Source organism: Centruroides vittatus, unplaced genomic scaffold (assembly GCF_030686945.1).
Source record: "Centruroides vittatus isolate TY-2023 unplaced genomic scaffold, ASM3068694v2 contig_875, whole genome shotgun sequence".
In the NCBI taxonomy this organism is placed as follows: domain Eukaryota; kingdom Metazoa; phylum Arthropoda; class Arachnida; order Scorpiones; family Buthidae; genus Centruroides; species Centruroides vittatus.
In genome coordinates, this window is record NW_027122567.1 from 1,376,802 (window position 1) to 1,391,103 (window position 14,302).

Consider the following 14,302-nt stretch of genomic DNA (forward strand, 5'->3'; position numbering starts at 1 on the left):
TTATTTCACTCATATTGTTGGTTAACCAAAGCCAACATAACGTAAACTTTCCTGTGCATGCTCAATACACGGTAGTTCGACTACTTATAGGAAATTATCTGTCTTATATTTAATTAAACATTATATTTCTATGATTTTTTGAAAGACTTAAACTTGATTTTATAAAATCAATAATTATAACATTAACAATAATTCTAATCCAAGAAATTGAAAGGATTTTGAGAATGTAAAAAATAAAGATTCGTTTTTGGAACTTTAATATAAAAGAATGCGAATTAGACGATTCAAATTTAAAACATTTGAGTTTAACATGCTCATTTTGTAATTGGATGGCGGAGTGATATTTCCCATATGAACTGTACAATCGCATAAAAGATTCACTGCACAGATAACAAAAACGGACTGTAGATCATTTAGATCATTTGAAAAAGTAGCACTTATAATCATTCAAAGATTACAAAATCCGAAAATGGTCTGATCTGCAAAATATGCAATAAAAATCATAAACGCATATTTTTATATGCGGCTTTTAAAAATGCATGTAAGATATGCTTTATCGGGCTTAATTCGATCTACAGTACTTGGAACCGAATCGTGTTTCAACATCATAGCGTTTAAGGAAAAAAATATGCGCTTACATACAAATTCAGCCTTTAATTATTACTAAAATGAGAAAGACCATCTTAAAGATTATTGGAGAAAAGATTTATTCACATATTATATAAATATGTTAAGATTAATTCCAGAAATGCAGTAAGTTAGATAAAATTTCGTCAGCATTATTAGATACAAGAAACTTCTCCTCTTTCACCACACGTATAATCGATAAATTTGATTAGTTGTGCATACTGTACAGTACGTAGCCATCGTTGTTTACTTCATTTACTATTGTAACCATTTAACATCTTGATGACAATTATCGCTTAAATGTTTATAACAACAACATATTAATTTCAGTTAAAATTTTGCAAAGCTTTAATTTTCGTTATTTTCAATTAATTTTATTCCTTTGTTTTGTAATTACGTTCATTCAGATTAATTTTAATGCGTTTATATTTACGTGCTTATTTTAATATTTATATTTTCACTTTCGTTTTAATTTAAATTGTTGCTCGATTCTACAATATTTGCCATTCCATTGCAAGATTCTTCTGTAACTGAATCTGGCCTTTAAAAGAGAAGAAGAGAGACCGAAAACATTTTTATATATAAAATTTTGATCATTTTTTAGTTAAGACTGAAATGCTTGTTTGAAATTCATGATTCCACTAAAGATTTTAATCGTTAATTTTGCGTAATTGTTTCGTAAAATTCAATTATAAGATGCAATATGAAGATTTGAACCATTAATTAATTGATCTTCTCTGCAACTAGTTTGGCATGCTTTAATTAGTTCGCCACATAAATATTCTGATATAATCTTATGAAATATCTTACATAAATTGTTAAGATTTGGTATTGCTAATTGGTAGAATATCTTTTTGTATTTTACATTTTCATAAGTCTTTTAAAAATATTATTCCTGTTCATTAGATTCTCTTGTGATTGCAATAAAAAATGTTATATTTATTTTGTTTGTTTACCTTCATAAACTTGTTATGAATAATTCTATTTATTTTATCTATTATACCTTTGATAGAATTTTTTAATATATTTTTTCCTGTCAAATGAAATATTTGTCATATATTAAATATGAAAAATTAATTTAAATCGTTCTCATAGTTTCAACAATTATCTTAATCACTTGTTTCTTTGTTTGCTCATTCTATCTAGTTAGTTTTTCAATTAATTTTATTTTATTTTTTTTCAAAATGTTTGTTTCTATTCTCTTAGGTTTAAATTATTTCTTTTAAAACTTTTCATAATTATTTTTTGTCCTGAAATATATATAAGGGTAAAAAGAATTTTTATTGTTTTTATATTGTTCCTATATTGATATAATCTAGTGTTTTAAATTACATTTTTGAAAAATTTTTACTGGCTTTAGAATTTTATTTGTGAAGATAAACATTTATTTTTTTATTTTTTAACTTTGATTCTTTCTATTCTTTGGGCACTAACAGAGCCTTTTTGATCTACTAATCACGGGTTCAATCAGCCAGTGGCATACTCAAAGGGGGATCAAGGAGCCCTGGCTCCTAGTTTACACTAATTCATAATTAGTGTCTATGTACATTGAAACCTGCGAGAGATGGAATCTCTCTAAAACGGAAACATCCAAAAGCCTGAGATAATTTCAGTTATTTCGACAGATTACAGTCAGATTTTTTCACAGAATATCTCCTCTAAGACGAAATCTGTGTATTATATTGCTCTTATTAATTTACATTAGTTGTAACCTATCAAAAACGGAAACTCAAACGATTATCGAATCGAGACATTAGGAACTAAATTAAATCTATTAACATTTATTTTGTGTATATGATGATGGATTTTAGAAATAGTTTAGTTAAATAATACTATAGTTGAAATCAAGGTGCTTTAGGTGGTATTTGATTCGGGCTTAACACTATGCTAATGCATGAATTACAGTTAACACGATTGACAAGATCCTAGTATCCAACAGTGAAGTGAAATGTGTTAAAAACTATAGTATTTCTCAGAGTAAGAATTGAACCGATGTGTTGGGTCTTGAATGTGTAATCACTTCACTGCCGTAGCTAAGCAACGAAAATTCTTCAAGTGACATTTGAATTTTCGAAAATTCAATCACGTCATATGACATTGTGTGACGTGCTTTGCTTTTTATAATATCAAACGTTTTTACAAATAATATATATATATATATTTTATATATATATATATATATTATTTGTAAAAACGTTTGATATATATAAAATATATAGAACTTTATAATGAACACGAGACTATTTTCCTTCGCATATGTTGAATAATAAGCATCGACTCCATTCTTATCCTGTGAAAGAACTTATAGTAGGCTATATGTAATGTATAACAGAAATTATATTAAACTCTAATAATTAATTTCTAATGTACATTAAATTTTATAACAAATATAGATTTAAACGTATTTTGATTCCTTCTTTGTGAGTTCATGTTATTTTCTGAATTGAGATAGAACCGCGTGACTAATATCATCGTAAGAGACTTTTCTATTGGCTATATGTCGAAAGAAAATTTTCAATGGTAAAAAAAGAAACTTGCCATACTCGATTTTATGTTCGATTTCAACGTAAACTTCAGATAATAAATATGTTTTCTGTTTTCGTCTGCGTTTGTGCTGTATCTTACGTATTTATACAGGTCTAAGTTCAGTTCGATTTTAAAACAACGAGAAGATCTCTCTGCTTTTTCCCCGATGCATTGACACGTATAAAGAAAAAAAAAATTGCTGAAAATGTTGAATACTTTACCGACAAACGCAGGAGAGCTGAGGGTATCGAATTCGAGCAAGTAAATTACCCAAGATGGAGTCTAAAAGTCTATATTTTCAGTAAGACAACACAAAAAAGTTTCTCTTAGAACACGTGTGTACTTTCTTTTTCGTTTGAAACTGTATACATGAATGTATATTTTATTTTCTGACCTCTTTTCTTTTCATCAAAATAAAAGGAAAAGGTCATTTCATTGAATCTAACAAATAATATATCTAGATTCAAAATTGGTAAAAAAAAAGTACGTTTATACTTCGAAGTAGAAACCAAATTCTTATTTCAGTCTGTCAAAAACGGAAAACTTGCCTAATTCCGCGCACGCGCGCGCGCACACATACATATAATATTGTAAATAAAATATCTTAATGTATTTTAAAAATTAATGTTTATGTGATTTATTTTTTTATAATCATCAATAATTGAATATTTTAAATTTTAAATAATGTATATTTGTTGACAAAATAGAATTCATGTTTTGGTTCTGAAAGGATGTATCTATACACTTACTGCCTTATTGTATGTACTCTACTGTAGTCCTCTAAAATCAAAATAAACATTGAAATATCTTAAAACAGTTTTATATGTTTAGTAGTAAGTTCAATTAGGCAGAGTGGATAAAAATTTGAAAATAATAAATGTGTGAATATTTTAGCTAAAAAAAAAGGTCGTGTATTGTAAAGAATATATATTATAAAAATTCAGAGAATCAAATTATTTAATATGGTAAATTAAAAATAGGTTTAGTACCAGTTTTGATGAATAATTTATTAGATCTACATTTATATAATAAAAAATTGAATTTTCTAATGTTATATAATCATATATAATCATAAAACTTACTTTAAAAAAGATGAAAAAAAGTTACTTTAAGATTCGAAAAGCTAGAATTTTTTATGTATAAAATTTGTTTTTTTTTATATGTATTCTTTTATATATTCATGCATAAGAAAAAAGTTAAAATATAAGCAGGTATGATTGAATAACTATGTTTTAGAAAATTGTTATGGATTCTGATATAAAATTTTTCAAATGATTAGTATAATGTAAATAGTACTAATCGCAAATAATTGGTAAAATGCGCGCGCGCGTGTGTGTATAAAATATTTCTGAGGTTCTGTACTTTATATATTAAATATTTTTTTAAAGTTGAATATTCATAAGCGTAAAGGAATATGATTCATTAAATAAAATCAATGGTTTTTGTTGAATATTATATTCTAAAGTTGACTGAAGAATCTGTTTAATGATTTTATCTTCATGCTTTACTTAGGATGAATGTAAACTGTTTTAATTGATTTCATTTCTGATTCTAATAAAGAATATTATTTATAAAAAATAAATTATTGCAGAAAAACTTTTATTTTATTATTCATATAGTACTGTATATGAAGATTAAGATACCATTTAATTTAAAAAAAAAGACAAAAAGTTAATGTTGACTATAATAATTTTACTTGTAAGTAATTAAGCTATAATCCAATAAAGCACATAAATTATAAAAATTAGATAAAATAAAATTAAGTAAAAAAAATGGGTATTAAGGCGCCTAACGTCTACTTCTAGTTGTTCTAATCATGTAATTTCTTATTAAGTTTATTTTTATCATTTTAATTTTTAATAATTTGTTAAAGAATTATTTAATTAGTTAATTTAAATTTCATTTTATTTTCTGAAATAATTTCTAATATACAAATATAAATATGATAAGATTAATGGTTTACTTCGAATATTGAAAATATTTATCTTAAAAACAAACCTAGTTTTATAAAATGAACAAACTTTAAAAGTATAAATCTAATTGAAATATTTTTCCAAAAACCTCAATCAATACATTTTGTTATTTTTGATATAAAATATTGATTTTTTTTATTTCGTCTTATATATATATATAAAGATGAAATAATTGCAAATTTTAACATTATGATATTAGAAAAAGTCTTTTCAATGGCTAATAAATGATAATGGTGATGATGAAAGCATAACATTATTTAAAAACATTTTATTTATGTTTATAATTGCACAATAGAATTTTTTTCTAATTAAAATTATTTCTGAAATGAAATAATATTACTTCAAAATTCAGAAAAGTTGTTTATTTAACAGTTCTTAATCTTAAGAACTGAAAATATGAAATAATTCTATTAAGGAAATAGAAATAAATGCATTTTAATTTTAAATTTAATCCTTAAGGGAGAAATTTATTAATAAATTTTTATTTTATTTTAGACTGTTCGTATTGTTATTGATAATTGTAAACAAGCAAAACTTGAAGATTCTGATCCTCCAAAAATTGATCGCTCGCTTTGTGAAAAGATAGAAACAATTCCACCATTTAATGAATTTTTAAATGTGAATACACCACTTCAAATTGGTGGTGTTCATCATAAACTTTTAACAGATTACACCTGGGAACACCGACACACAAGAGTTGGATTTGATGGGTGCATCAAAAATTTTATTCATAACAGTGAGGTGAGTTGACATTTTTTTTAGAAAACTTTAGCAGTTTTTTTATTGAATCGTAATGCACTGTACTTACTTTACTTAAATGTACTTTAAAAGCTAATTATTTATGTTTAAATACAAAACTTATTTTTGTTATTCGTAGTCTTTTGTTATTATTAAATTATCTAATCAACTCCGAAAAAAGGAAAATAATCCAAGTCAATTAGAAAATAAAGTAATTACCGTTAAAAGTTTCATATTTCTTGTTAATGTAATTAAAGCTGATTGTTTTTTCATTTTCGTAGGATTACCAAGTTTTAAGTATTAGTTTCTAAAATTATCTCCTTTTATTATTTTGAATTTATAATAAAGTTTATAGAAGTTTACAAAAATTTTATTAAAAACACGTTAGACATTACGCAAGTTTTTTCAATTCTATTTTGTAGAATGCTTCTCTATAATTCAGTATGGATGGATTAATAGAATAATGAATTTACAAGATGAGCAATTAATAAATTTAATAATAGTGAAAGTTTCACCGAAAAATAATTATCAGATACAAAATTGCTCTACTATATTATTAATTTTAATTCAGTACATTAAATGAGTATCATAAATCAGTAATGAAATTATTGTAATGAAGATTATAAACAACTGATGATAATTTTGTAATATAACACAAGAATGATGAATATTTAGCGAAAAATCAATGACCCTTATTTTTTTTTATGTTTAAATATAATAAAATATTTGATGTTTTTATTCTTATAATTATTTATTTTGTATATATGATATTTATTTGTTTTATAAACTGATTACAGATGTGTATATATACACACACAAACAGTACAACTATTTTCATTTAATCTATATAATTTATACCAGATCGTTATGAAATGTGACCGAAAACAGAACAGGAAGCCAGTTCTGAAAAAGATATTCGTGGATTCATTCTTTAATGATGATTGTCATTTTGTAATTGTTTGACGTGCTATTTGAAAATGCACATTCATTTACGAGACACATCGTATTTGTTATAAATTTTTCTAAAACTGCGTATCTCGTAGAAAGCCAACAGGCTTATAACGTTTCAGAAATAAAAATGTTATAAAATAAGTTATGAATTTGTCAAAATAATTTCCCCTATTTTTACAATATATAAAGGACTAAATTTTATAAGACTATATCAAATCTAGAAACACGAATGGTTCCTAGTAAATTCGAAAAATGCCAAAAATTGTTTGGCTGTAGTCATGCAATTTGTTGCATTTTTCGAAGTTTATTAATTAAAATTCTCTCGGACGGCTATCGACCCTTTCAATTTGGCTATGGCAATTAACAGAAAAATACAATTATATTCTTTTTTTCTGTTTTACATAGAAATGCATTGTTAGATTAAATGAGAAATAGTGGGGAACATCCGAAAATAAATTATTATTTGAAAAGGAAGTTCCTAATATTGGACTGGCCATAGATATCGAAAACTCTGAAAGAATTGTATGGAGACTACTATTTACTATTAAATCTTAAAAAAAAATTAGTCTACGAATTATAGATGTAATTAGTTCTTTAATTTTATGAGCTTATTATTTGCTTAAAGTATAAATGCGAAGATATATGTTCGTTTTCCTAACAAATATATAAAAAAAAAAGAAAAGAAAAGAAAAACCTCACTGTCATAAATGCGCACAGGGAAAAATTCTCGTATTAACAATCTTATAAAGTAAGAAAATCTAAATTATATACAGTATATGCTAGAAGTGAAGTTCAAAGATGTGATATTCTTATTGATATAAACGAATTATACGTTTTTAAAGTAACTACTTGTATAATGAATTGAAACTTCCGTGCGTCACTGTGTGGGATGACGATTGTGGCCATTCGTTGTCAGTTGTTTTGGTATAGTTCATTTGTCTCTTCTCTCTGCGGGGCTCCTCTCATTACGGATAAAAGTTTTTATTATTAAATAATTGTTGTTTTTTATTATTATGGTTACGTAGTCCTTTGTTGTGATCACTAGGTATACCACAGTACACAATATTTGTTAAAATATAAGTAAAGGAAAAAATCATCTTATTTTAAACTATTTTGTCATGTCAAAGTATATTAATAGTTTTAAAAGTTATGGTTTTAATTTTTTAATAACGAAATAAATATTATTAAGTATTTGAAGGATTTTAAGCTATATTGTTGTTAAACGACTGTATATACTAGACAGTCTATGTGTAATTTAATTTAAAATAATATATCTTTCTGTCTTTAGTTTAAAAGTGATTTTATAACATTAGAAGGCTGACAAATATTAAATAAATTTAAAGTTTTTAATTTTAAATTCTAAATAAAAATATTATTTAAAAATAATATTTTTATTTAGAATTTAATCTCATTAAAAATCTCGTTTATATTCCCTTCAGAAAAAACGTAAAAATTTTTTGAACCCTTGTAGTTAAGATATAATGAACCTATAAGGACCTTACTCTCATGACATCCCAGAACTAATGGGGATGGGTGATTCAATGCGGTTCTGACATTTAATAATTATTTTTTGAGAATATTTATTTTGTTTATATTATTATTCTTTCTGAATAAAGTTTATTGATAAAAGAAAAATGGTTCACTTTTATTTCCTGTATTTTCCTATCATTTTGAATGAATGAAATTAAGTTAAGGGGAAAAGTTCTGTTTGGTACGATAAGGCAACATAACATAACAGCAATTTGCCAAAAGAGTGTACTCTCTTTATTTGGGAAATTAGCCTTTATTTAAATATTAGACATGCGAAGAAAATCCGTAAAATTTCTATTGCCTAGCCCTTTAGTCGGGCGCAAACCCAGAATCAACCACCAACGTTCAGTGATTTAATCCACTCGGATGTTGATAGGTAAGGGCACACTTTTAAGAAGTTCCACTTGTTCAGATCTATTGAGTATCTTAAAATTTTCATCAATTGATATCAAAATTGATTTTTGTAAATAGTTCTGAAGTTTGAATTTCAGAATAGCCCAACAAGTTTCTTAATCGAATAGTTAAAAATTAATTGAAAATTTGGATAATTTAAATTACTTAATACAACTCAAATCCGGAGAAATCATAATTGAGCTCGCAATTAAACCTTCAAAATCCGGAGAGGTGACAACCCTGTTTATTACTATTGTTATAATGATAAACTTATATCGGATTTATATAACTAATATAAAAATAACGAATATCAACGAAAATCTAATGGAAAGAAAAGAAATAAATCCAGTGACAGTCTTTAAATCTTTAAGTTTATTAAATGCAGTATTCCATCTTATTAGTTAGGTGCGTTATAAAAAAATAATAAATAAAATAATAATTATTTATGGAATTCCAAAAAAACTATTGCCGTAGTATGTTTCAACAGTCACATGTTGAATTATTCGACGCTGAATTTGTCATTGAAACCATGTTACTTCGTCCTCTACACGTTCAATTGTTAAGAAGAGGCATACTTTTCAAAGAACAGAAGCAAAGGAAATAGCAGAATTAGCAATTTATGAACATACTTTCAGATATATAGTACTATAAATAACTGAATTGTTTGTCTCATACCAAACATCATATTATTCTCACGGAAGTCTTTCTTCCAACTCTAAGCAGACAAAAAACAATGTATACTGTTTACTGTGATAATAGTACATACCGAAAATTGATTTATTGTTCGTACTTCTTTTGTTATCATACAACCTAAATTGAATGTACTATTATATTAAAGATTAAGTATTTATTTTTTGTGAACTGTTTTATGTTTGTTTTAGCTGTTAATCATATGATCTATATTTTCACATTTAGAATCTTCAAACACAAGTAATTTATATTTTACTCTGTATTTTTAAATGCATTTCTAGCTGCATGCTAGTCGAAAGTTTAAGCAGGCTATATAGTGATATTTTTGATAAATGTATTTATATATCGGTCAGACTCGAATAAAAATTTGAAGTGTTTCCGATCTGTATTTTTAGTATAATAATAAAACACTTGTGTAAATGTACTATACAATATAAAAAATATATACATTCGAAGCTTTTAAAGTAAGAAAACTCTAATATTTATTTAGTATAAAATTCCTTTTAAAAGTATTTTAAATCCATTTTATAATCATAAAGTAGTAGTATTGTTTCATTTATTTTTAATGTTAAAATATACTAAATCAATTTTTTTCAGTTCTTTTATCGATTGAATTAGATTTGAACCGCTGTTAATATAATGTGTTTTGTTTGAATATTCAGAATATCCCTTTGAAAACAAGATGATGATGATCGTTATTTAAATAATTTTTAAACTTAAAAAATGGCTTGATAAGCTGCGTTTTTTGTCAATGGGAAAGTCATTACTCGTCATATACTTAGAAGTACTAAAAAAATATTAAAAATTGCTATATAACGTAAATTTAAGAGAACAAAAAGCGACCGCTCGGATTTCTAATGTTTGCTAAGTGCTTGTGTATTGTATACAAGCACTTAGCAGAAAATGAGTGTATGATGAAGCAGAATTCTCGGAGTGGAGCTACCGTTTCCGGTTCCTGAAACTCCTCTTTTTATACTTAAAATTAAATCCCTAACAGGAAACAGTCTCGTTAATAAAAAAGCAACGTTTTAGTTATATTTTAAGCTTGGAAATTTTTTAAATAACTAAAAAGAATGCGATTTATTTTCGGATTGATATTCTACAGACTTTATTAAATATACCGCAAATATTCTTAGTGCGAACTTCTTAAGCACACAGTCGATAATAAATGGGAAGAGAACTGGGTCAGTTTACTTGGTAAATGAGTTTATGTGTTGTGTAAGAAGAAGAATTATATGGAGAAAATTTGTTGTGCTTAAAACACTTTAGTTTTAATTTTCTCGAAGAAAACACTTCTCTTGAAATTAGTAATGATGTATGAAAATCTAATTTCTGGAATAATATAACTGGTATTTTTGTATTCTATCGATCGTCGAATAAACATTTCTAGCGATTTTCAAAAATATTTTTCTTTATTTCGATATTTTCCTTTTTTTCCTTTTCTTCACTTTTTTCAAAAAAGTGATGATGATTTTGGTTTTTATTTTTATTTGTTTTTTGGTAGCTTGTGAGTCTTATTCATAAATTATTAAATGTTTTTGCGGTTTCTATTAACTTTACTAATTACTACCGTAATATCAAAACCACGTTTAAAACAAAAACCATCTTAACTCCAATTATAATTTTTGTAAACACTCTATTCTTTTCATTCGTAATAAATCAATACTTAGACTTGTTTTTTATTTAATGGTATTGTTCTTAATAATCAAATACGTGATTTACCTTTTAAACTGTTATCTTTTTAAAACTAAATTAGAAAAAAGTTTGATGATATGTTAAAATATTCATGCCATTCTTATGCCTTTGCTCTCAGATCTTTTTCCAAATTATTCAAAAAGATTACTTAGTATTCTAGAAGGCATATTTATGCAATTGCATCTCCAATCTGTTTTATTTTTATTCATTGGTAAGAGTTATTTTTTTTTTGTTTGAATATATTTAAAATTATAAACACTTGAACCATCAACAAAATATTATATTTAATATTTTTTATATATTATTTATCGATATTAGAAAGTGCTATTTTTGCTTATACCTAAAATTCACTCGTATTCCGGGAACAAGCAGCAGAGTATATATATATAAGGAATAAAAGTAAATATAGCCCATATTGAAGGGGAAAAAACTTATGATATTACAACTCATATTCTCTCATTTCATTTAATATGTCTTCATAATAAAAAAAAAATTAGTGGTAGCATTTAAGATATTTGCTATAAAAATAACTAGAGAAATGAAAAGAAATATCACGTTACAAAGTAATGAAGATATTTAATCAAACGTTTTCGTTAAATAAATTGTGGCAGAATTATAAATAATAATAATTTAGCTAATAAACAAAGAATTTGTAATTAATAAATTATTTCTACAAATAATTTAGCTGACAATAAATTTTATTTAATGATATGAGTAAATCAGAGAACGTATAGGTAAGAGATCAGGGAAAGAGGACGAATGTTTATTCTTCCGTTGGTCGACTGCCCCTGCAGCATTATATTTTGTTTATAGTCTCATAATTCGCAAAGAACAAACTTTCTTTATTTGCTCATTTGTTATTATTACTACTACTACTACTACAGTAGACAGAATCACCTTTCACACCAGGAAAGTATTTTCAATTTTAAGTGTTTTCAATCTTAAACGATCATCTTTGGGATAATCGCAACAAATTTCGAACATTCGAATAAAAATTATATTTAAATGTAATTTTATTATAATATAAATATAAAATTATATTTATCAAGTTTAAAAATTCTTACAAATAAAAATAATTTATGTAAAAAAAACACCTCTTGTTTTATTTTTACATAAAGAATTAAATCTAGGCTGAATATAGGACACAGCGAGACTCGGGGCATCTTCAGCGTTTTTCAAAGTTGACAGACGTTTTGATTTTATAATCGTCAATACTGAAAACGCCGCTCCGCATAAATACGTAGTTAGAAATTTTACTGTTGTCAAATTTCTCGCCACCCCCGCTTTCAGTTACGAGACTCTCTTTTGAGTAGCGATCCACAGTTTAAGTCCTAATATGGCATAAGCCAGATATATGACCTGATGCAATGTTTTGTTTACATCCTGCATAAATTAGTTAAGTTCCTTAAAAAAATAAATAAATAAATTACTTTTAATCGTGTCCTAATCTTCCCTCTCACTATAATTAATTTCCTTACGTTTTATTTTATAATTATTGTATAGATGTTTCATATTTCTCTTTGATTAAAAACTTAATATCTCCGATTTTCAAGATCCACTCCATCTTTTAATAATGAAATGTTTAATCGTCGTATTTAAGAAGTATTTTGTTAAAATTAATTTAAATTCAGTTGTTTATATAGTCCTTTAAATATCTCTAAAATTAAATATTTATCTTTATTTTCTATTCTTTATTGTAAATTATGTATGCATTACATAATTTTTAAATTATTTTTCGTTTTGTAATCTTAAAATGGCTTGTTTTCTATTTTTTACGCGAACTTATTAATAATAAAGTTCTGTTACTATCAAACCTGGATAGAAATGGGTTAGATGCCTCCGGGTGCATCAACCAGAGAAGTATTTCATCTCTTCGGTGTACTTTGAGTTTCTGTTTTGTTATTTTAAATTTCTCTTTTCAAAATTATTCATGAATTTGGAAGTATTTTCATCTATATTTATTTACTTGTGAGTTAATACAGTTAATTTATCGTCGCGTACTTTGGTATCATTAAAATAGCGGATTAATTACAAATATAAAATAAAATTTTGTAAGAAGCTTTTATAAATTATCGTTTTATATCACGAAAAAAGAATATATAGAAAGATTGTAATAATTGTCTAGAGATTGTTTTTTTAACCTTCTCGCTTGGTATAAAAAAGGCTATATATATATATATATATATATAAATTTGACCGTTTTATATAGAATTATTTAAAATATTTTGTATTATAGTGTATAAAGCAACTCATATTCTCACTATTTTCGGTAGGAATAAATTTTTTTGAACATTTTAAGAAGGAAACATATTTATAGAAAATATTATAGGCCTACTACCATACGTTGAACTTGCCAATGTAGAAACAATTTTAAGAATCATTTGCCAATTATCTCGCTGTTACTGAAAAAAATATCAAAAGTTATATATAAAACGTTTAAGATTTATCTTTAAATTTATTTACCAGTAGAGTAATTGATAATTCAAGAAAACTAAAGTAGTGTAATGAAACATTAGGTTATAGAGTTTTATTTTAATTTTAATTGAAGTTATTTGATACTATTGGCACTGGTATATACAAAAATGTAGCATTGCATTTATACGTGTAAATACTCCATTCTTAATTAGATTAAGCAATAGAGAATTTTTAAATGTCTGAATATAAAAAATATTGTAAATTGATTATAAAATACTTTTTTCGTAAAATTAACATTTTAATTAAAAATATTTCACGGATTTTTGTATTAATTTTTTTTATTTATATTTTATCTTTCATCTTTTTCAAGTAAACAGTTTCTTTTGGAAGTAATCAAAGAGGCTTAATAATCCTAAAGTAGATTATTTGACAGTTAATTATAATAATAAAATGTCATTAGTTAACTCATAGAATAAACAGAATATCTGTTTTAGAGTAAACTCTCGTATTCTAATTGATTAGCACGATTTTTATTCTTACTAGTTATTGGTTTTCATTGAATGCGTTGATTTGTAAGAAATTCGATTTTAATTTAATATTACTTGAAATATTAAATATGAGGAATTAGAATTATTAATCGATTTATCGCAAATTCTGGAAGTACTACTATATAATTCTTAAAACTTGTCTAGTTAATAATTGCTAGTATCATAAAATTTTATTAGTTTTAAATGTTTTCGTATGTTATGCGTAGCCTACTGATG

The 14,302-nt window shown here is 25.2% G+C and overlaps 1 protein-coding gene across 4 annotated transcripts in view; it reads left to right on the top strand.

Moving 5' to 3' along the window:
* LOC136982976 (neural-cadherin-like) overlaps nucleotides 1–14,302 on the top strand; it is a 420,472-nt gene that overhangs the window by 377,503 nt on the left and 28,667 nt on the right. For all 4 annotated transcript variants that reach the window (XM_067279558.1, XM_067279559.1, XM_067279560.1 and 1 more), the window contains exon 29: nucleotides 5,622–5,867. In XM_067279558.1, coding sequence (XP_067135659.1) covers nucleotides 5,622–5,867 — 246 coding nt within the window. The remainder of the gene's footprint in view (nucleotides 1–5,621; nucleotides 5,868–14,302) is intronic.